At 42.6% G+C, this 22,976-nt stretch overlaps 1 protein-coding gene across 3 annotated transcripts; it reads right to left on the bottom strand.

The window, feature by feature from the left end:
• Positions 1-2,880: 2,880 nt before the first annotated feature.
• SYT13 (synaptotagmin 13) lies at positions 2,881-22,976 on the bottom strand. 3 transcript variants are annotated; one of them, XM_009682801.2, is made up of 7 exons: positions 22,824-22,976; positions 22,433-22,624; positions 17,036-17,258; positions 14,989-15,129; positions 13,035-13,348; positions 8,925-9,054; positions 2,881-8,623 (listed from the first exon to the last, which is right to left on the bottom strand). In XM_009682801.2, exons 2-7 carry the CDS (start codon positions 22,613-22,615, stop codon positions 8,319-8,321), a joined length of 1,296 nt encoding a protein of 431 aa, XP_009681096.1. In that variant the 5' UTR covers positions 22,616-22,624; positions 22,824-22,976; the 3' UTR covers positions 2,881-8,318. The 3 variants fall into 3 exon arrangements, with proteins under 3 accessions (XP_009681096.1, XP_009681095.1, XP_068801698.1); XM_009682800.2 differs by having other exon boundaries at positions 22,802-22,948; XM_068945597.1 differs by having other exon boundaries at positions 5,925-8,623; positions 14,989-15,123; positions 22,824-22,919.

Genomic DNA, 22,976 nt, shown 5'->3' on the forward strand with positions numbered 1-22,976 from the left:
TGTCTCCCACTTAAAGGGCCCAGGGTTCGCTGGGCACTCAGTAGCCAGTCATGGAAACCCAGTCTTTGGGATTATGACCTTGTTAGTGAATTAGTAGCATGTAAGGCAGGGAGATGCTGGACTTTCAGCAGATTAACTGTGTGTGAAGAGTTAAGTGCATTGCTGACTTGTAATTAATTCTCAGAAGTCAAGTGTCCACTGCACAAAACCACCACTGCTGCTGGCAGTAATCAGCCTCCTTGCTGATAGCTTCAAACCAAAAGGACTTTAAAGCAAGATCCCTTCAAGTGAAGTGCACGATCTGAGTCAAAAGGAAAGCTTACTGTCATTTATCTGATCTATGGCTGAAGATGCCTGTAGTTTCTAGAACTGCTGAGTTTCATGCCAATAAGAGTATGCGAGACCACTGAAAAGGAAATCACAAAATTCCTCTCTGATGGTTGTCATAGCATTAAAGCCTGGCATGCTCTACCCTAGCTCTGTTGGTGTCCTGGGCATGCTCCTCTGTGATGGCTGTTGTTAGCAGCTGGCACTTAAAACTTGATTTAGCAAAAAGCAAATATCTTGTTCCTTCCTGGAATTCTATGGGGCCTCCGATGCTGAGGGCTTTTAAGCATAATCAAGGGGTTGTGCAGCACTTCTTGGGGGTCTGTCTTTGGTAGCTGCCTCTCTTAAGGCTGAACGTAAAATGTGGGAAGCAATGCATGAGAGGAGGAGGGAGGGAGAGTCGATGGGTTAATGCTTTTCTCAGCTTCCTTTCCTGTAACAACCCTGAGTTCCCCTGGTTAGCTCCTGAATTAATTCTCTCCTCATGTGATGATAGCTTTCTGAATTTTCTTAAACTTGGCAGGGCGTCTCAGGATACACGTTAAGGATGAGGGCACTGAATCTGCTGTGCATTCTCTGTTTCAGATGAGTTATTAGCAAGCAAGGCTGGGAGAAAGGGCTATGACTTTCCCAGTAGTGTTGCAGGCTGGTTTCTATGGTGACGCCTTGCTCTCCTACCCATCTCCGTCTTCCCTTCCCCCTGCTCAGGTACTTGCTCAGACAGCGGCTAAAGCTTGAAGCATGGCCGTAAGGCCATACGCACCAAGTCTAAGGCACACTGTACAGGCTGCCCTAGAGCCAGCGGGTTAAAGAGATGCCTCCTCGAGGTGCTTAAATCAGAGGCTCGTGGCAGCCATCACGGGCTGTGCCGATACTGAGAACAGGCACAAGTTAGCAGATGCTGCTTCTTGCAGAGAGTTGTTGCCCCACAAATGGAGCCACAGCTCATTAGAAGGGGCTCTAAAAATATCTGAAGGCTCCTGCAGAACATATCAAAGGCTCCTGCAGAACAGCGTATGCACTAACTAGTCTCATCAGCTCTCTGAAGTCCTGTGTTTGAAGTTGTTTTGATCCAAGGGGAAAAACAAGTTTGTTGTCTGTGCTGCTCTCAGCTGCCCCATTTCTGAGGAGACCAGTGGTCCCGCAGGAGAGCGTGTGAAGGCTGGAAGAAGAGCAGTACACCGGCTGCACAGCTCACGGTGCTGAGGTGCCAGGGCCAGGATGGAGAGCCCCCCACAGAGGCAGGGTGTGGGGCTGCCGAGGAAGGAGGTGTGGGACAACGGTGCCATGCTGGAGGTTGGGAAGCGCTAGCAGAGCTGCTGGGAGCACTCCTGGCCTGCAGCAACAAGGGACACCTCCTGGCGATTGGGAAAGTGGTACTGAAAAACCCAGGACTGGGTAACAGGTGGGTTTCAGGTCTGAGCAGCCTTCTCAAGGACATCTCAAAGCTCCTTCCTTGCTCAGTTTATTTAATGATCAATGGTGACTGAGAGTTTAGGGAAGCAGGAACTGGCTACAAACATCTAGGCCTACTTCTCTTAATAGCTGTGACAAAGCTGCAGGATTAGGTGTTACTCTCTCATGGCAGACAGAAGATTATGGGCCAGTTCCATTTCAATTTTTAAATGCTGTAGAAAAAAGCTTCTAATGAATCTGATGTGACAATGAACAACAGGCTTAAGAAAAGAATGGTTCTGTGTCACCTATTGCTGTTTCTGAATATGCTGGGCTTGAGAACTACTGAACAACCCAGTGCTAGTTCTCTAGGCGGGAAGGACTGTCCATGGCAAATGCACGGCCCGTGTTCAACTCCAAATGCAGCAGAAATACTGCTCTTTTCTCTCCACCTCTACAGCAAATGTCTCAGTAGCATCAGGCTCGTTATGCTGTCGACAGGCTTGTGGCAACGTTGTTTGTGAAGCTAGCAACAGCCTGGGGGCTCCGACAGACTCACTTTGTTATTTCTCACTGTGCTTTAATGCTGACTGTGAAGGGTGACAGAGTGCCCCCAAACTGTCAGTGAGATAGATACTTCCCATCCCTGCCCCAAAAATCTGTTTTCTGTTACTTTTATGTACAGCTTTTGATCTCTAGGTGCTGTTAGGAATCAGCTAATTCCAGTGATGGTATCAGGTCACTTAAGCAGGTATTCATTCTTTGATTTATAGACTATCATCAGCGCTGCCTTGAAAATACTGGGATGAACAAAAAAGATTAAATCTAAGATTCACTTTTTTCAGTTCTGTTTTAGAGATGGAGCCAGTATCTGGGAGGACTCTGATTTCCAGATCCTATTTCCTAATCTCTTCACAGCTGCAGAAAAGCATTTCCAATTTTGTTTATATACCACCTTGCTGAAAAAGCCAATACATTCTCTATGTTTGGCAAGGATAGGGTTCCATTGCTGACCTCTCCCCTTTCTCATTGTATGCCCATCCCTGGAGGATATTGTTCGGAGGATCTTCCATTGACTCACCCCAATATTTTATATCTGTGAATTGTGAGCTGCAGGCATAGGGGGCTCATCCTACCATAAGCAAAACAGACACCATGTTGATACAATTTGGAGTCATTTACTTATTGGTGGTGATATACATTTTGTGCTGTAACATTAGACACAATTGCCAAGTCTCATGCTCTCTTTTTGTGCTTTGGATTGTGTGTACAATATAGAGTCTCAACAAACAATACCTGGCTCTGTACAATAAAGACATCAGGACACTAAAGGACTGAGTAACCAGAAAAGCCTTCTCATGCTGGAAGGCCAAAAATCACAATTTTACTTTGTTACTGTTCTTCTTTAGTTTGATATTTATCAATAGAAGAAACAATATAAAATGCCAAGTATTATTATTTACTAACCATGCTTATCCTTCAGCAAATGAACCAAATTCATTGTGAGACTGAGTTAAATTCTGAAACATGTAAAAGGTGCTGCCAAACCTCTGCCCTTTGATCTAACTGAACTTAACACGGGCCTCTAAGCACGGTCCAAGCCACCTTAGCTCCCAACATTTGGTAAATGTTATCATGCTGAACTCAGGCCCCTGCTATTGAAATAGTTTCTACCCTATTTTCCACCACATTTCTGAATCACTTGTGAATCATGTTCTCACCAATGATGAAGAACAGTTAAGCTTTAATATGCAGTATGCAATTTACAGCTCTCATGTCTTTACACTGAAAAGATGGAGATATTTACATGGGCAACCAGAGTACAACTTGCCTTTTCAGATGGGTGTCATAGGAATCAAGTACAAAATAATAATAATAATAATAATAGGAATTAATGTTAATTGTCACAGTAGCATTCAGTTTTCTGTATGTCATTTAATGGGGCTCAAATTCAGAGCGTTAGCTTCAAACAACAGACAGACATAAAGAAAATTTGGATAAATCTTGGTCTCTATTTCTAGAGCCCGGATTACGCCTCCTTCATTCTGGAAGAAATGGGTGTCTCTGGACACTGCTCACAGATAATAATGATGATAGCATTTTGCACTTTGTTAGTATCTTTCTTTCAGGGTTTAGAGAACACAGTAATGGCTGGGAGAATAGTTGACCCCGAAGGTTTTCCCAGGCTTAACCCAATCCTGTTGAAGGGAATTTTCCAGTGCTTTCTGAATTATTACCTCTTCACATAGCAAATATGGTTGCCATCACCTTGCAAAGACATTTAGGACAAGAAGAGAGGGAAAAACTGTGTCCACTGAAAAAGCTATACTTATGGGAGGCCAGATGCAAACACTCCCCCTCAGTACCAGGGAAGAGGGACAAAGATAGCACTGACTCCAAAACATCCCGGAGATGTTTTAGTGACTATCAGCTATCTATATCTCACCTTCTTTAGCACAAATTCCCTAAAATCAAACTAGATCATTTGTTTGGGCAGTTCTAGCTCTGAGGGGAGGTCAAGGCAAAAGCAACATACGGTTATAGACTATATTTTAATCACATTACAAGTCAGTTGCTCTGGCCTCTCAGTACCTCCTCTGAGAAGTGTCCACAGGAGACTACATGATTTGGGGAGTGCTGGGTGTAGTATGGGAGTTGCATTTCTCATTCTGTTTTAGAGTAGTAGTGTTTGGTTTCTGCCACTGGATGAGGGACTGTGAATCTCTGCCCTCAAACCCACAACTTTCTGGTCCTTCACGAAAAAGATTGTTCATTCTTACCAGGTAGATTCCTTCTCTTCTCCCTGCTGCCTCTTCAGTTCCAGCCTTACTCGCTTCCTCATGTTATGTGAGTGATAGCAGGCAGAATTATCAGTGAACCACTAAATCACCAATGGGAATTTTTTTGGTCACATACGTAGATTAAGAACATTAATTGTCATAACTGTTTTTTCCTCTTCTCAGCCTCATGAGATAGTTTTTAAGTGCCACCTCTTAATTTAAAAAAAAAAAAAGTTAGTAGTGCTCGCTGATATTCCTGTATTTTTAACCTCAGGAGCTGAAAACCATGTGGCTGTCTGGCTCAGTTCTGTAGCCATATTGCTCTTAAGCGATATTTACTGCTCAAGGTGCTGAAGCCACCTGATAGGATGACACTGAGCATTTCCAAATACTTTATGTTTATATTTATGATGTTGTCAACTGCCACAGTGAATCTCCAAAGTTCATCTGTTTGGGCCAGTTTAGCTCCTAAAGCCCTTTAGATGCTGAGGGCTCTGTTCTGTACAAGCATTGCTAAACACATGTTATAGGAGGTTAAGTGGGATAAGGGCAGGGCCCTGGACAGCACAGGAATGTGACGGCAAACAGCTCCTTTTAACAGACTTCAAAAGGGCTTGGGCTGAGAGTCCCTGCCCCTCCAGTACCACACGTACGCAACATTCCTTAGGTTTGTGAAAGCCAGTACCCTTAACTACATTTGCTTTCAGTCCATGCACAAATGACTGCCTCATTAAACAAAACACGTGACAGCTAGTTAAGACCGCATTGAATGCAAGAAACATTCTTTCCAGGCTAAAATGCCAGACAACAAAAATGAGCAAGCTAGGAAAGATGCATACAGTTTACAATTCTTCTCTTCCTCCTTTCAATTTTGTTGCAGCAAAGGGGAGAACAATACCATTCTTTAACATCGGCGGAATCATTTGGCCCTTTATAATTTTTTATAAAACATATATATATTTCTACTGTAAAAGATTAGATTATTTTTTCACAGCAAAATCAGATTGTGAGGGGCTATTTCTTAGACACTATAGGATTGCTATCTAATTACAGGGTGTGCCAGAATCACCAAGGGCAGAGGCAGATAACGCTGTTTACAATCAGCCACCAAGATGTTATAAAAGGCTCATTAAAATAAGCAGGAGGCAGAATTAGAGAAATCTCTTGGCAGCAATACAAATATTTGGCCCTTCAGGCTTTCCAGTGCCAGCCAAATACCATCACACTATGAAGTTATGACTCTTATCATTATCCTAAAAAGAAGGAAGAATTACAGCACTCATAGGATCCTATATGAAGACTAGGCCAATATTACAATGGATTTTTGCATTTAAATGGAGATAATGATTCCAAATCTATAGAAACGTCTACAGACAAACCATGAATGCAGCAACTAATAAGAATTCACTGTCAAATAAAAGTAACTCTATTGTGTCTAGTTTATTCACAGTATCCTGCAGTTTTTCATTAAAAAAAACAACCCATAGAGCAAAACAAGAAGTCAATTTTCTCTTCATTTAAATCCCCACTAGCCACTGGGGCAGTATCAGAGATTAAAAGTTGAGTATAGGATTCACTGGCACTTCTCTTTTTTTTTTTTGTCAGAGATGTTTTTATCACTTTCTTCAAAACTATCTAGTTACACCACAATGTACCTATAATGGGAATGGCAGAGTAAAGATAACAACTCAATTTTCAGTTGTCCATCAGCCTTATTTGGTTTTTTCTTTTCACAGAATCACAGAACAGTTGCAGTTGGCAAGGACCTCTGCAGATCATCTAGTCCAGCTCCCCTGCTCAAAGCAGGGTCATCTAGACCAAGGTTGCTCAGGACCATGTCCAGTCAGATTTTGAGTGTCTCCAAGGACTGAGACTTCACAACCTCTCTGGACTACCCATTCCAGTCTGTGACCACCCTCACAGTAAAAACAGCTTTTTCTTACGTTTAAAAGACATTTCCTGTATTTCAATTTGCGCCCATTGCTTCTTGTCTGTTCACTGGGCACCACTGAGAAAAGTACAGCTCCATTTCTTTACACCCCCTCCTCAGATATATACATACGTTGATTAGACCCCCCCCAGCCATCTCTTCTGTAGACTGAACAATCCCAGCTCTCTCAGTCTCTCCCTGTATGTCAGATGCTCCAGTCCCTTAATCATCTTTGTGGCCCTTCATTGCACTCACTCCAGTATGTCCACATCTTTCTTGCTGTGGAGGGCCCAGAACTGAACCCAGCACTCCAGATGTGGTCTCACCAGTGCTGAGAAGCGAGGAAGGATCACTTCCCTCAGCCTGCTGGGAACCCTCTTCTGAGTGCAGCCCAGGAATTAAATAGAGGATCAAGCTGACACTGCAAAAATTAAGTGGGAAGCAATGCAATTTTGCTATTCTCTGAGTTCTTCAGTGCTAAAAACAATATGGTCCTGTTTTCAGACTTTCACATGCCTTGTCCTCATGCAAGTCCCTTAAAGCTGTGTCTACCACTTGATATAAAGTGGCAGGATAAGCAGTGTGCTCATAGGGTCGTAACATCACCACTGCCAATGGCAGCTTTCAGTCCATTTAAACACCACAAGGAGATTAAACAGTAACATTTAAACCACATCAAATCTTGAAAGTGCACACAACAAACAAGCCATGGAGAATCTGTCTGTTCAGTGAATTCCTTTTGTTTGGAGGTGATGACACACATGGCAGTTCTTAAGGGTTGTCTTCTAGTAGTCCTTGTATGAGGGTTTGAGCGTGCGATCACTAAACATCAAATCAAAACCATCACTTAAGTGCTGAGGTATGAAATGATCCCACTTCTTTTGTCTAGTCTTGGATGCTGCCTGAAATAGACTGTGAGCATCTGAAACTTGTCCAGCTCAGAAATTCCTAGATAGGAAAGATGGCACTAAGCAGAAGAATTTGGTCCAAGTTTTTGGAGGTAACATCAATAAAAACTATTTATCTGTGTTGAGGATCTTTCTGGGTGATATTGTAGAAAGCAAGATAGAAGATATGGGTATTCTGTTAAAGGATTCTGAAATTTTCATGTTTTCAGTGGCTTTCAGCAACCCTAAATCCAAGGTGTCCAATACTTCAGGAAACAAAATTGTAGGAAGGTATTTGACTTAGTGTTTGGCAGCGTTTGTTTCCAAGGCTATGCAGTTGACTTTGTCTCACTTTATCTTTTCCCACTATTCTTTCTCTCAGTTCTTTCTCTATTTCTGGGTATCCATCTATGCTTCCACTTGGTTTTACTCTCTCTTTCATAGTGCTACTTTGGGTCAGCAGTCAGAACTAGTTTTACAATTAATTTCTCACAGTCTTGTAAAGCATTATGAAAAACAGCAAGTGGCAAAATGGCTGCAGCGTGTTTGTGATTATGGAGCCAGCCCTCGCCAAGGGACTTGAGCGATCATACCAGATGTCAAGGAGTCAGTAACCTTTTCTACCCAAGGAAGGGATCCCTCTGCTCCCCTTCCTTGGGTTGGTTTAGTCATTTCACAGAAACATATCTATACTCTTTAGAAACCACATGGAAACAACAGTATGCAGGCTGATAAAATTAATTCAAATCATCCACACAGTCAAATCCCTTGTTTGAGAGAACCACTTGATGAGGTGGGGGATTGTCCTTTAAATGAACTTTCCAGACTATTTCCTGGACTAGCATGAGGCATTCTTTTGGCAGGAAGCCAAGCAGGGCGGCATAGAAAGAATGCTGTGCCTGGTCATTGTGTGGATGGGAAGGTGGAAGGTGAAATATAGCTTATTTCCTTAGGCTCAGGGGCTTGGCAGAAATCTAGTTGGCGGTAACCATGATGTGCCTACATGTGGAGCTGGTGCCACATGGCTATCTGCCTCCTGGGGTTTCTCAGCATTTCTTCCCAATGGTTCCGCTCTGCACCCACAACATGCAGGCCAAGGCTGCATTTGCCAAGTATGTGGCTCTCACCGGCACCATCCTGGCTCAGCATCTCTAACTCCACACTGGAGGCACGCAGAAGCTCGTGAGGCACCTCAAACATGATCATCTCATTCCAGACAGGGTTGATCTTGTGTTTTGCACGTTTTGTCTGCTTCTTCTTCAACTTCAGGGACTGATGCCTCAGTGTTACCTTGACAGAAACATCTGTATAGGAGGTGGAGAGAGACACCATAGTAATGAGCATGGAACAAAATGGATACAAGAGAATCTGAACTGATGACAACAGGCTGACTGAGAGAACATGAGAAATGCTGATCTTGAGGTCTGTGGCTCTTTTTGTTTGTTTTTTTTTTACTTGTTAAAAATTATTCAAATCTTTTTGGCTCTCTAAGCCAAACTTCCTTTCACCCAGCCTCCCCCTTCCCCTCTGTCTTTCCAGATTTACATAAAAGCAGAAATTCAATTCAATTTTCTTGAACTTCAATTTTCTTGCTATTCCACTCACCATTTCCAAGCAGATCTTTTAGCTGCTTGGAATGCAGATTTTTAGCCTTAATAATCACCACAAGCAGGCGGTTGGCTGCTGGCAGGTAGCTGATAGAAAGCAGAACCTCCCCATGGCCTGTAGATGGCTCCTGGAAACAGATACACAGGAAGGAAGGGTTACCTTTTGATACAGTTTTGGTCATAACATTAGGAAAACTGAACAATGCAAGGTGATGTCATAGATCTACCAAATCATCCCTCTGCCCTAGTAGAGAAGATTTTTGCAGGTAAACCGGATGAGAGCAAACCAGGCAAAGGTGTCTGAGAAGACTCCTTTACTCATTTGACCCTGATTTTATGGGTTAGCTCTTTCTTTTGCTGCTGGAAAGTAGTTGCTTCTTAACAGCCATTTTTAGTGGAATATTTAGTCAGAAGAAGAGGATTTAGGGTTATCGTAGGTACTATGTGAAAGTGTGTCTACTCCTTTTTTGAGAGATCATCCAATAAGCTCTTTCTGCTTATTTATATCTCCTACTTTCATTACTGCTTTTCATCATTTCAGCTGCTATTTTTGTGGCATAGACTCAGCTAGACTTGGACTCCGGTCCCCATTGCATAGCGAGAATGTCAGGCTCTCTGGGAAAGAGTAGATGATACTCTGGGTTGTATCACGTAGCCAGACACTGAAGCTGGTGTTGAACCTTCTCTAGTACCCTTGTTTGGAATCAAAAACACCAACTAACCTAAGAACCTCCATAAGCTCAACACAATACTTTACTTTTCCTTCCTGCCTTCTCTCAAGCCTGTGGACAGTTCTCCCTCCTGCCCATGCTGGATTTCCTCTAGGGTAAACACTCTGAACAATCAAGCTTTCCCTTCAGGGGGTCATGCTTTTTTTGACTTGTATTCCCTTCTTCCCAGTAGTGACTGGCCTCTTAGCCTCCTGACCTTTTTTGCCTTCTTTCTCACTTGCTCTGGACAAGTCTCCCTGAAGGCAAAACAAGAGGGAAATAATCACACCAACAATTGATCTTTCCTTTGAAAGCAGTGCTGTTTCCCTGTAGGGAGTTGGTGGAGAAGGAGAGAAAGAGCTAAAATGTATGGCAAGGGGCAAAAAGGAAGTAGCTATTCTTTCAGTGAGTACCAGCTTGTGACAGAAATCTGTTTTAGTGTGAGGTAAATGACCCAGAAGAGTCACTGAAAGCCAGTGTCAACTCAATAGACTCCCTTTGGACTTCTCAGCATGATCTCCAAGCTATAGGATAGACAGCACTTCTCCAGGCCATTTCTGTGCTCTGTACTCTCAGTTCTAAGTGAGCCGTAAATATTTCAAACTAAATTTTCACCCAGTTACTTGCCAGCATGCAAGGACATTCCCCCTGTATGTTCCCTGTGAGCTGACTGACTCTCTAGAAAATATGGCTGTAATCGCTGTCTGGTTTGAGTGACTTATTTGTTGTGCACAAATCAGGTGAGAGGCCATTAGCAAGGAAGCCTGAAACTCGATCCAAAATCAGCCCAAGTGTATCTTTCTTCATGCGCTCAGGTAACAACAAAGGGCATGCAGGCATTTCATTTACATATATCCTGTCCTAAATTCAGGACAGGAAAAAAACAAAAAAACAAAAAAAACAAAAAACTAAAAAAACCTAAAAAAAACTAAACTAAAAACTAAAAAAAAAACTAAAAAAAAAACAACAACAGAGGCAGATTCCAATGGCTCTATGTCCACTGCAAAAGAATAGGTCTGTGTCCAGACATGGAGGGGGTTAACCCAATACAAAAATCACTGTTTAGGCAAGTAATAAGCTGCTTGTGTTTTCATATCTGTGTCTCAGCAGGTCCCACTCTATAGCTCTTGGCTAGACTTTGGTTCCTAGCACAGATAGATATACTTAGGAAGATGGTGGGGCAGGGAGGAAGGAGAGTACTGCAGCCCTTTTGCCTGCACGCTTATGTTCTGTAAATGTGCACACATTCACACATTGTACATGCACGTCATGTTGTGCTTATGGCTTTCTTGCCCCTAAAATTCTGGTCGAGTCTTCTCCAGCCTGTATCCACATGAAACTAAAACCTACAGTGGTTTTTCTTTGCTGGAACTTTGCATGAAGAGACCAAGCTAGAGATGCTTTTCCTTCTGCCTTCTTCTGTGTTCATTTTTTATCTAGTAAATCCATAACCAGCACCTTGTGTTACAATCTGGCAAATTTACACAACCACCACAGATCTTCCTTTCTGTGCAGTGAGGGTAATAAGCATCAGGGGTCATCAATGTATTAAGTGTGCAGAGCACTGTGCACTCACAAAAGGGAAGGTGCTATGCAAGGAGTCACTATCATCACTGTCATTAGCAAAGCAGTGGGAGGGAAGGAAGACAAGATAAGGATATCAGTCTGCAACATCTTTGCTTTGCATTGCTCACAGCACATCATGCATTCCTCAGTGCTAATTAGTTACCTGGTTAGCTGTAAGCTGCCCTCTGAGTTCTTTCCCTTGTGTGGGAGAGTTACTGGGAGGGTAGGAATGAAATATCTGCAGCTTGTGGCTTTTCAAGGAAACACCAGACTTTAAACAAAGCCCGGTAACTTTATTCCTGGATAGATGCTGACAAAAATAGCTCCTCTTTTCTGATCAGCTCTTTCTCGCTCCCTCATGCTTTGGTTCTCAATGAATGATTCAGGATCTGTATATAAGCTATCTGTGTAATGGTTGGCTCTCTTCCGTCCCGGATGACGCAAATTCAGCCTTCACTGCACATCCTCAGCTCAAACTGGGGCACTGTTCAGCAGTACAGTTAGTGTTAACCTTGTACTGTTACTCTGGAGAAGAAATAACAGCTGCTCTGTTTCTGTGTACAGTCGTGAAGTTGAACCAAGGCAGAGTACCCAGTATGTGAGGACTCTTATCAGGTGTGCTTGAGCAAAAACTGGCCATCACTGTGAACAGGCTGTTCCTGGGGTATCACTTATAAAGCAGCTACTACAGTAGATTTGGGGTGTGGGGGAGGGTAGTCTAGCTTCATTTAGGAATTTAAATCAGTATGGCTTATACTGGAATAATTTCTTTTGCACATCTCTTTTTGCAGTAGCAGACTGGGAACTCAGTTCAGCTTAGGGCTATAAGGCAAGTATTTAGCCTTGAGCTTTAAGTTTATTAAACTGACCCAGACTGTCCATTTGTTCCTGCTACCCATCTCTCTGCCAAGGGTTTTTCAGAGTAGCCAGCCCTATCAGTATTCAAGTAGTGACCAGATAAATTAGCATTATTTGAAATCAGAAATGCTAACTCTATACTCTGTGACTCAGGTCAGTTCAGCGGAGAGCCCTCACACCTGATGGGGCCAGGCAGCAATATACCAGTAGCAGTAACAGCAGTGCCCTGCTGCTTTGTTAAGTGTATTGCTACTACCAGAAGAATAACCCAGCTTATGGCAGAAGAAAGGTTCCTGGGGAAATTTGCTCATAAGAAGTTCATGCAAGTGAGCCTCTCCTGTACCCACTTTGAGTGCTGTTGGTATCCTTTCCTCCATTTTCCCTGTCTGTCATGTTGGGAAGATGTGGATAGGGAGGGAAAAAGGGGGTTATGTTTAAAAAAACAACAGCACAATGAGCAATGTTTTGATATCTCCCAGAATGAGTAGTACTGCTTGGAATCATCCCGGTTAGGGGTGACAGTCTTCAGTTCAACTTTACAGTCCCATCAATGCATTTCATTCCTATCTTAGGGCTCTCTGGGGTGCCACAGCATGCCCCACATCCAGCTCTAAAGAGTCCCTCTGTCCGGCTCTGTAGGCACTCTGGTAATTCGGCTCTTATTATCACAGTCCCCACATCATTAATCCACAGAAACTCACGTAACTTCTTCTAGACATAGGCTTTGAATTACAGCTATCAGTGCCAGATTATCACATAGTGTGGGGAGGAGGAAAGGAGGTTTTGACACATCCGAAATGCTTGGAGCTGTAGATGGAGGGGCTGGGCTGATGGCCTTTGATTACTTTCTGAAATGGTTAGTTACAGGCCCTGACAGAGAAGCGCTGAGCAACCTCTGCAGGCACTCGTCATCTCTCAAAACTAGGATCGGGTCGTTCGGGTTTCTAGACTACCAACACAGACTGAGTCCATACCTTCTCTGGAGTCTTTAGTCTTTCCCACTGGGCCATCCCAAAGGAGTCCTCCATGTTAGCAAGGCTCAGTTTGAGTTCCCCAACAATGCTGTGTCTGGAGAACTTGTCGCAGTTCCTCAGGGTGAGAGTCAGTGTTGCTTCTGACACCTCCTCCTCAATTAATGGGAAGAGCAGGACCTCCTCCCAGAGGGTGTGAAGCACCTTCTTCTTCAACTCTGTCTGGGCCTCAGTAATACCAGACTTGCTCATCAGTGTACCCAGTATGTAGCAATGGCATCCAGTGTCTTGGTCCCCACTCATCCCTCCATGCATAGCTGCAAAGGAAAGGCTGACTGTAAGGGCTTCTCACAAAAGACAGCCATGAATAATCTATGGCTAAGTTGCTTATCTCACAACAGTCATAGAATAAAAGAGCTGCATAGACGTTCACCCCTGCTCCTGCTTGTACTGGGCAGACTAAGCTGTGAACCCCATGCTGCGGTGTTTTCCTCACGCTGCACAGCATCCTTTTCCTTCTGCCAGTGCAGAAGGATGTTGTTAGTGTTTGGGAGAGCACCCACTGAGTTCAGGGAAAATGCTCAGTTGAAAGACATGGCACAGCAATGAGATGAGACACAACATAGCAAAGGAATGGGCAGCTCTGATTTACGTTGCTACACCAAGAAAACTTCTTACAAAGGCTTTAAAGGCAGGATGATCGCTCACAGACACTGGAGCTAGGAGAAACCTCCTACCTGGCATATACCCACACCTGTAGGCCAGTGTGTGATAGCTCTAAGGTTTATTACATTCTGCTTTTCCATTCTCTGGTAAATGGCTCCTTCAGAAGCCAACTTACTGCCCATATGATTTATGTCAAGAGGCATTCAGCCCTAATTTTACTTCACTTTTATGGCTGAAAGTCTAGAATGGAAATGGCATTTTACACTCCTGTTAATGCCAAAAGAATTACACCACCTTTTCTGCAGCTACAGGAGCACTGCTTCCTCAGAAGGGTCATGAAACAGCAAGGCTTTGTGGGGAAAAATGAAGTCCTTGCCAAAGTCAGTTCAAGGAAGAATGCTCCTGAGCTGTCAGGCGCCAAGACTCTCAAAAGTCTCCTGATTTCTTGGGGGAGCAGACCCATGGAGGCAGCCTGGGTGGGTGGCAGAGCACCCAGGGAGAAGCGCACATGCAGGAGAGCCAGGCTGCAGCTTGCAGACATGTACATCCATCCTGGAGGGAAGCTCATGATGTGGGCCTGATGCTGGCAAGCGGCCCACAATGGTGAGTGCAGTTTAGCACCCTTTAAATCCTCATTGCAGAGAGTGTGATTTGATTAGGTTTCCACAGAGATCTGCACTGTTCATGAATTATTCAGTCAGCTTATTTTACTTTCCCAGAGGAATTGATGATGATCCAGCCCTGAGCAGAGAAGCTCTTAGAGTTGTCAGTCTCTGCTTCAGAGAGTACCACAGAGCCCAGCCACCTGGCCAGGTGCAGCCAGAAGCTCCTTCCTCAGTGTTCTAAAAAAGAAATGTGATATCTCCACCTCAGCTTCTGACCTGGCCTGAGCAAGAGGCAGTAGGGAAATAAGTGGATCATGTGTTACGTTGAAGAATGAAAGTGGGAGAGAGAAAGGAGATGGCAACCTTCCTCCCACTAAAGTAAAAAACAATAAAAAGAGGTTGCTCTGTATTTGTACCATGGCTGGGATAGGAGGAGCCTGTCCTGATTTCTGACTTCTCTTTTTGAGCTGTGCAAGTCATTGTTCCCAAGCCATGCCCTGCACGTTCGCTTCAAGCAGTGACATTTCTAGTTATTTCTACTTTGCAAGCCTAACTGCCAATGAAACATCCACTGGTTCTGGGGAAACTTGTTAATTTTAATGTGAGAGGGGAACTCTTTATAAAATCAGCAGGTGTCTTGTACCTTCCACATGGAGAATCAAAAGTACAAAATCTCTGCCTCTTACCTTCAAGAAGAGCCACACGCAGCTCAGCTTTTTGTCGATCATATGCAAGGGAGTAGCGCAGTTCAGGGACTTGGTTACAGCTGGCTGCCTTTTCAGGATTCAAGTGCTCAGTGACACACACATCCTTTACAACACCTGGAACTGAAGTAACCCTTTTAGCAAGCAGCTCTTTACCTTACACAGAGTGCCAATACACATTGTTTTAACTCAAGTCTTCTAATTCATCCCTGTCCTGCTATTCCTGCACCTTGTATGCAGGAATATCACTTATGTTGCTTCACCCTCTCTCATTCTATTTCCTCTTCCCTCTGTCTTCTCTCACTCTCAGCTCTTTCTACAACACTTGGTCAAGCTTCCTGCTCTCTTTGCAACCTTGTGCTCTAAGGTGGTTTTCACATTTGCTCTTTCATCTTGTACTGAGGGACAACATATCTAAACTACAGTCTTGTTACTATACTGTTTTCTACACACATTGATGAATTAAATCTTCTGTTATTTGGAATAAGAACTTGAGTCTGTTCCTGAGTTGCCATACACCTCTGCATTAATTCAGACCTCTTTTTAACCTTTTTTTTTTTTTTAACAACAAAGTCTTTATCACACAGAAGGCCAGTATTACATCTATTGCCACAGCACTTGACCAGGTTGAAGATGGTAAGCTTGGGAAGCTGTGAGGCAGTTCTTCTATGTGCAACTTTGAAAGTGAGTATACTGAAATAAAGCAAGAGGCAAGACTAAAAGGCAAGCCAGTGCTTTTTGTCATCAAAAACTGTTATCAGCTAGGTGGGTTCTGATTCAGACAGAAAACATTGGTTGGATCAGCACATTTCCTCCTACAAATATCAGTCGTAGTCCAAATTGGCTCAATGTGGCACCAAAAGGAGAAGGCAACAATTCTTGCTTTATTTCAGCAACACTTGTGCTATGAAATCAGGCACAGGAAGAGGCAAATGTCCTTGTGCTGCTAGCAGTGCAGAGAGGTTATCACACCAACTCATTTATATAAAGTTTTATCTACATGCAACCACCTTCTTTCAGCCTCCTCACCTATAATCTTTTGAAGATGTATAAACACCTGAGGATGTGGCTCACATGGGCTCTTCCTCTAATGCAGCCACTTGCCACAGTACTCCTTTCTTTCCTATACTCACAAATCTCAGGGTGGAAAGGAGGCATGTGGTGATCCTCCTCCCAGAAAGACAAAAATATAATGTCAAGTGATTTAAAAAAACTAAAAGGAGCTCCCTGGGGGGAAAAAAATCATCATTGTTTCCCTAGCAAACCTTCAGAAAGGCTTTATTAATATGATAACCATAAGACTCAATTATTATGCTGTTAAAAAGGCAGCTGTGAAGGTAAAAATCAGTATGGAAATAACCCAGACACGCTGCCAGATGTATATAATTAACACTACATTTTCTCTAAGGCTTCAGGAATCTTATGTTCCAGGTGTTGGCATGTTACTATTTGGGTTGGCTGGAAAACAAGAATTCTGTTTGGTAAAAATGTCTGAGGTGTCAGCCTTTGGTTTCACTGCACATTATGACATGCCAAGAGCATCTCATAGAACTGGTGAAAAAAAAAAGCAGAGAAAGTAAAGCAGAAGTGTGAACCCAGGCTGCTGATATCGCTGACAAGGACAATGCATTTGTCCTGGGGAGCAGCTCTGCCTAGTTTTGGCCAGATATTCCACCTATACTGTGGCAACTGCTCCCAGTAAAACTTTACCCTAAGTACATATTTTTCTACAAAATGTTTGCTTCCAATAAGTCAGCATTCTTCAACACAAAACGTGTTTGGGTAAAAAAATTTCCAGTTAGCTGTAATTATAGCTTCATTAACTGAATCTCATGATGGGTTCCATAACTACTTCCTACTAAACACACTTTCAAAAAAGAACTCACTTAAAATGCTCATGATAAAAGGGCAAAAAATACCGCATATATTCATTTTCACATTTATTTCTCTAACCATGATTGTATTATGCACACAAGCATAATCTACACACAGAAAAGCAATCATTAGTCTGAAGACCAAACACTCCTACCGTTTTGAGGGAGAACAAACAGCTCTTCATTGACTTGTATCTTCATCCTGTTCTCATCCAAACCAGTATGTTTTCCAGCAGCTGGTTCTTCTGTTGTCTTCAAGGAGTACTGTGTGTAGTTAACAATTTCAGGTGAAGTTACTACTGGTTTTGGGCCATAGATGTTGGGAAACTTCAGGAGTGCTCGAGGCTGGACTGGTTCGGCAGTCTTCTTAACGCTGAACTGAAAATTAAAATCTTGTTTATTACTCTGCACTAATTAGACTAATTCTTCTGATTCTCCCAAGGTTAACTTAGCGGAGACTAAGAGGGAAAAGATGGTGCATCCGGTCGTTCTTAATGTCATTGCTTCTTGGTTTAGAGAAACCACTGTCTCTATGTCAAGAGATTTTTTTGCCAGATCCGTTACCTTTCTTCTTGGTATATGTCCTTTCAGATTCACTCCTCTACAGATGTTTGGTTGCAACAAGAAAAAGACACATTTTTATTGTTGGATTACTCCTCCTTTCCTGCAGCAGTTAATCTTTCCTTTATAAGTCTGTGCTTTCTCTTAGCAGAGTAAGGGGCACGAAAGAAGTTCAGTTTGCTGTGACTGAGACATGATATTTTATTACCCTGCTGTTTGAAGTCAAACCCAAGATTAAGAGGTTAACATCACCCATAGATTTATAGAACATTTTATGTGAGAGTATAGGAAGTATTAGGAAGGCAAAGTTGCCAATCACACAGTTAGTGGGAGCAAGTACAACTGTGGTGTAATAAGGCAAAGGAGAACCGGTTGAACGTACCGGCCCTGCAACGGTATATCAAGAACAGCTGATTCAGTGGTCTTCTCAGCCTCTCGGATTCTCTCTTAGCTCTGTGGACCAGAGCTCCACCTCACCCTCAAACACATCCCTTCTTTTGAACACAGAAGCAGGCACATGAACACTTAAAGAAGTGCTTGTTATCCTCATTAGAAAAGCAACATTTCCCCCTTATTATATGAAGACTGACATTTTGATTTATGTCTGCATTGTTCTTAGCATTTCAATTCCCTGCTGGCTCACTGACACTGGATCAACAGAAGGACCTGAAAGATGGTGTAAAGCCTAGGAAGACTGGGCAAGGTTGGCACAAAGGCATTACTGTTCTCCTAAAACAGGACTCATGAAAAATCTTTTAGTGAAATAGAGCAGTCCTCTTTTATTTATGTCCCAAAAAATGAATCCTGGCTACTCACAACTGAAGTCGTTCCTGATTCATATATATTTGGATTCATCAATGGGAAGGAACAAAAGCTGACTAATAAATGACCCTGATCCTCTCATCAGTTTTTATTAATGTTTCCAAAGCATGAAAGACAAAAAGCAAAAGTAAAACTGCCATTTTGGTTATTACTGTGCAACGGGATTCTCTCCAACCCCTCTCCCTGCCAATCTATTCAGTGTTTAGAGTGAGAGTGAGTCAGAAAGCATTTTTAATTGTAATTAAAGTTTTCACTAATCTCACTGCTTCACATTAATAATGAATGCAGACGACACCCTGAGGCACTTGTCTGTTATTGGGACCCTGTGGTCCCAAATCATGCGTCCTCAGGGAACATGCCTATTCCTCAAGAAACAGAGTTAAAGAAAGAAAGCAGTCCTGGACTTTGGCTCTCTAGTCATCTATAGAGATCACAGCACTACTAAGCACTTGGCGGTGGTAAAGATCTAATTGGGTCAGTGACTTCATCTTCTCGAGGCAACCCGTGCATTGGTGTTTAGGAAATTCCACTCTGTAACATAGCATTTTCTCTTATTTAGTTTTAGGGACTTTGGAATAGGAGTGAGTTGAGAAAGAAACTCAGCACTCTGTGGAGACCCTCCACCTAGCATTCAGTGGAGCTTAGATATTGTATAAGCCATTATGGTACCGGTCTGTAAAAGAAGAAAGTGAGATCCCTCTTTTACAGATGTGAGCATTAGCAGTCCTAAAACCCCTTAGAAGGTTTGAAGTTACTCATCCAAATCTTATATGGTTCAGCTGTTCATTCTTCTAAAATTAAAACAAAACAACCGAACAAAACATGTGAGGAACCACTAGACAGTAGCATGAAAAACAAGGTCATTTGTGTTCTGCAAAGACAATACTCCTAACATACATAAAGTATCTGCTGCAGCGGCCAGTGTCTGCTGTTCTGTCTCTTCTAAACCAACTGTATAAGGCTACTGTCCTACTATTCACTGACCTTCACACCAGAGAGGTATGTCTGCGGTGCTGTATGCTGTTAGCACACAAAGCAATTTTGGGTCCTTTGGGACAAAAAACACTACACAAATGTGAGGTATTGTTATTACAGTCTTTTCCTCCACTTTCTAAAAGCCAGACATTTACTCAAGAAATCCATCAGCACACAGCAACTAAGAGTTTCACTGGATCTAAATATTCCTCTACTCTGTCTGCTCTGCAGAATTAGAGATGAGAGACATATGTAAGCACAGTGGGACCAGTCCACCCCCTTTTCCAACTGCATCTGCCTCTGTTTATTATTTTTGCTGCCAGCTCTGTGCCCAAGTGCCGTCTGCTAGTCTTGTTGCATAGCAGAGCCCTATAGAAGTTCCCTTTGCAAATCAGCAGCAATATCTTAAATAAAGAGATGAGCAGAAGAGTTCAGATAGGTCTGCATAAAATGTGTGAAAACAAGAAATCAAAATTAGCTAGGAACCTGCAACCAACCCTTCTGGGTCCCTTCCCAGTATCACTCAGACAATGCAGTAGGTTGCTGTCATTGCTGGATGTGTTTAGGGATGCTTATTCTGCACCCTTTGCTGAGAATTTGCAAATTTACATCAGGTTTTAATTGTTCTGTAGCTGCATCTTTCTGCTTGAACTATTCCCCCTCATGAATGCAGGGCATGACCGTTGGGAGCTTATATCTATAGTAAAAATAAGCATCAGCATAATGGGAGACATTTCAAGTGGATACAATATAGTCTTATTTCATCTTTATTTTGCCATCTCTGTTTCCCAGAACCAGTGGCCCTAACATGCTTCAAATATTAAGTATGCCAAGCACTGACTAGGACATACAGTGCACAAATGTAGTTCTCCATCAATGGAAAAAAATCCCAACAGGACAGTTTATAAACATAGAAACAGAGGATAAAACTTCACAGACTCAGAACTCAATTTGAGATTCATTCCTTTAAGGAATGTAGACTAATTATGAATCAGTGACAGCATAGAGAATATATGTTCCTGGCAGTAAAATTATTTTAATTGAAAAGAATTGGTAAACATACAGAATATGCAAACTAAGAACACTTTGCACTTTCTGTGAGAGAATGTTCATTCAGCAGATACAGTGTGTCCAATTTTTTTTTTTAAGAAAAAGATAGTAATACTTCTAATTAGGAACTCTATAATGCTGAAAGAATGCAATCGCTCTCGTAAGAGTAATCCACTGAGAGTGAGGTGAATAATTTGATCTCATATTGGTCAAATACTATATTAAATTACTGCAAAACTTGATGAAGGAATGTAGACATTTTGTGAGGACCATAACCTATGACTTGCTGGGTATTGAGCACTTAATTAGACTTCATGGCAGTTTAGTGGTTATCTCAGACACGAAGGCAGGATGGCACCCTGAAGGAGAAGCTCCAGGATGGATTAACACTTTCCCAAGATATTTTCCAAGAAGCTGTATGAAAGAAAAAATTCCAATCCAAGAAGGGAGTTAAGGCAAAGATTCAAGAAGGCCTTGAGCTAGAAAATAACAACATACAAAAGTCTCTTGTAGAAAGAGACTGATGGTGCAGTGATCTGTGGGTAGCATTGTTCTAGACACTAGCAACTAGAAAAAATGCTATGCAAAGTGATGTGACTGTCAAAGTTACGTACTCATCATTCATTTTAACGGTAAACTTGGAAAATCTCAGCCTTATCACACATCTTTATATACAGGAGTTGGCAAATCCCCTATATGAGTTAGCCAAGATGAAAAAGGAGCCTGGAATGTGTACGACAAAACTAGTAAACAGGACAGCAGTGGAAATTCATCCTGGAAAAAGGCAAACTGGTATGAGGAGGTATTCACCAAACCCATGGATGGGTGCAGAATTAGCAGCAACCTCTTGAGAAATCCTAAAGTCAGTGATGTTTGGCCATAGTGGAGCCCTGCCTTCCCCCATCCTGCATCAAAAGTTTCAATACAATTATTAGATTTGGTCATCTCCCCTCAGAAAAAACTGCAACAGGAGCATGAACCTTCTAGGGCTCTTCTCTATAGAGAGCCTAAGACTCTGCAGCCAGAGAGAAACTGAATATCTAGTTATAAACATTACAGAGAAGTCCTATTAGGACTCTTGCTAAACTCTTTAATAATACAAAAATAACAGGCACTTCAGATAATTAAAAGGCAAACAAAGGCAACGTTATACAATGGATCACTGGCTCTTGGAATTGGCTGCTATAGCATATTGTTTGGGTGAAAATGAAAAGGACTTATTCACATACAAAGATCAAGAACTACAGCCAATAGGTAATACTTTCAGAGACTGACCATTGTTATAGCTCATGCTAAAGACCATAGTCAGCCAAAGAAATCAGTCAAACATTTCCCACAGAAGGAAAGCTTCCCATCAATAAGTATTCTAGAGGCATCCTATAATTCCTCTTGCTCCCTCTTGTATTGGGCTCAGGAGTAAATCAATTTTTGTTGGATCCTAAAAAGTAAGAAAGACCACAAAGGGATGCCTGACATTATCAGCACTTCACATTGCTTTTATAGCAAGTGAAAAACCAATACACAGTGTGATGAGATTGTCCAGTTACCACGCTCCAGATACCCACTTGTATTTTTATAATCATTTCAATGCCTTGTTTTAATTTCACCCACACTTAAACCCCTCACACAGAGGGGCAGAGGGAGAAGGAGAGACAGTTTGCAGAAGAAATCAGCTGTTGTCAGGGAACTATCCTGCTGGAGCCATAGGAGAACGTGGACAGAGTTAGAGAATAGCTTGTATAGGAGATCCCAGCAGGAGTGATACTCTGTAATCTCTCCTTTACAATGCTGTGTGCTGCCTGGTAAAGTCCAGTCTTCTCTCCTCAGCAAATGATTTCCCTTGTGATCTAGCTTGACAACTGAGCAGCATTTCCAGTCCTTCTCCCTTATTTTTGCTGATAGCAGCTTTCTGTCTGGCAACGTGACAGCTGTCTCCTGCTCTGGTAATTCTGTGGGTTACCCAGCTCCCTTCTCTGTGCTTACCCTTAATCTTCCTCCCATTAACATGTTGTTACATCCCAAACCCGATAAGCAGATAGAATAAGCAGCATAAATCACATTCTGGGTAGCCTAACAGAGAAGACACATTCCCACCCTCTGCATTTAAAGAAAAATCACAAAGTAAATTAAAGACTATGTCTTACTTGCTGGACTGGCTGAAGCACACTGGGTTTAGCATTTTCCATATCCTCATCTTGGTCTTTTTCTGAGAGTCCTTTCCCAGGTTGCTTGCATTTGCAGAAGCAGGTGAGACCACAGAGGGCAAGGATGCTAGTTGCAGTCCCTAAGGTAGCCCCCAGGGCAATAACTGGGGCAGATAAAACCATTGTTCTGAGCTGCACAAGAACAAAAAGCACAGAAAGCCTGTGATTCCTTTTCCTCCCTGGGAGAGCAGCTTTCACGCATCCACTCTGAATTCTAGCCTGGCTTCATTCTCTTTGGAAGTCTGATAACAATTCTCTTGTACAGCAAAGAAAAGGGACCAATCTAGAGACAGAGATAAATCATCCCACCTTTGCTAGGCAATAAGACTACCTTTCCATCCTGCTGATGTAGTTTCTGCTCCAGGTCAGGCAGAGGAAACAGTGATTGTGGTGCCTGCAATCTCCTTCTAGCTGCAAACAGGCAGTTTTCATTGAAGCCTATTTTCCAGCTCCACTGGGAAAAGTCTGATGTGTGATAGAGAGG

This window comes from Struthio camelus, chromosome 5, assembly GCF_040807025.1.
Source record: "Struthio camelus isolate bStrCam1 chromosome 5, bStrCam1.hap1, whole genome shotgun sequence".
In the NCBI taxonomy this organism is placed as follows: Eukaryota; Metazoa; Chordata; class Aves; order Struthioniformes; family Struthionidae; genus Struthio; species Struthio camelus.

What these genes read in the sequence shown, in the direction of transcription:
- SYT13 (XM_009682801.2), bottom strand. Translation starts at nt 22,615, where the DNA reads ATGGTTTTATCTGCCCCAGTTATTGCCCTGGGGGCTACCTTAGGGACT. An exon ending in GCGTGTGGCTCTTCTTGAAG is followed by an intron (nt 13,349 to 14,988) that starts GTAAGAGGCAGA and finishes TTTCCTTTGCAG; the next exon opens with CTATGCATGGAGGGATGAGT. An exon ending in AAAAGATCTGCTTGGAAATG is followed by an intron (nt 8,624 to 8,924) that starts GTGAGTGGAATA and finishes CCTCCTATACAG; the next exon opens with ATGTTTCTGTCAAGGTAACA.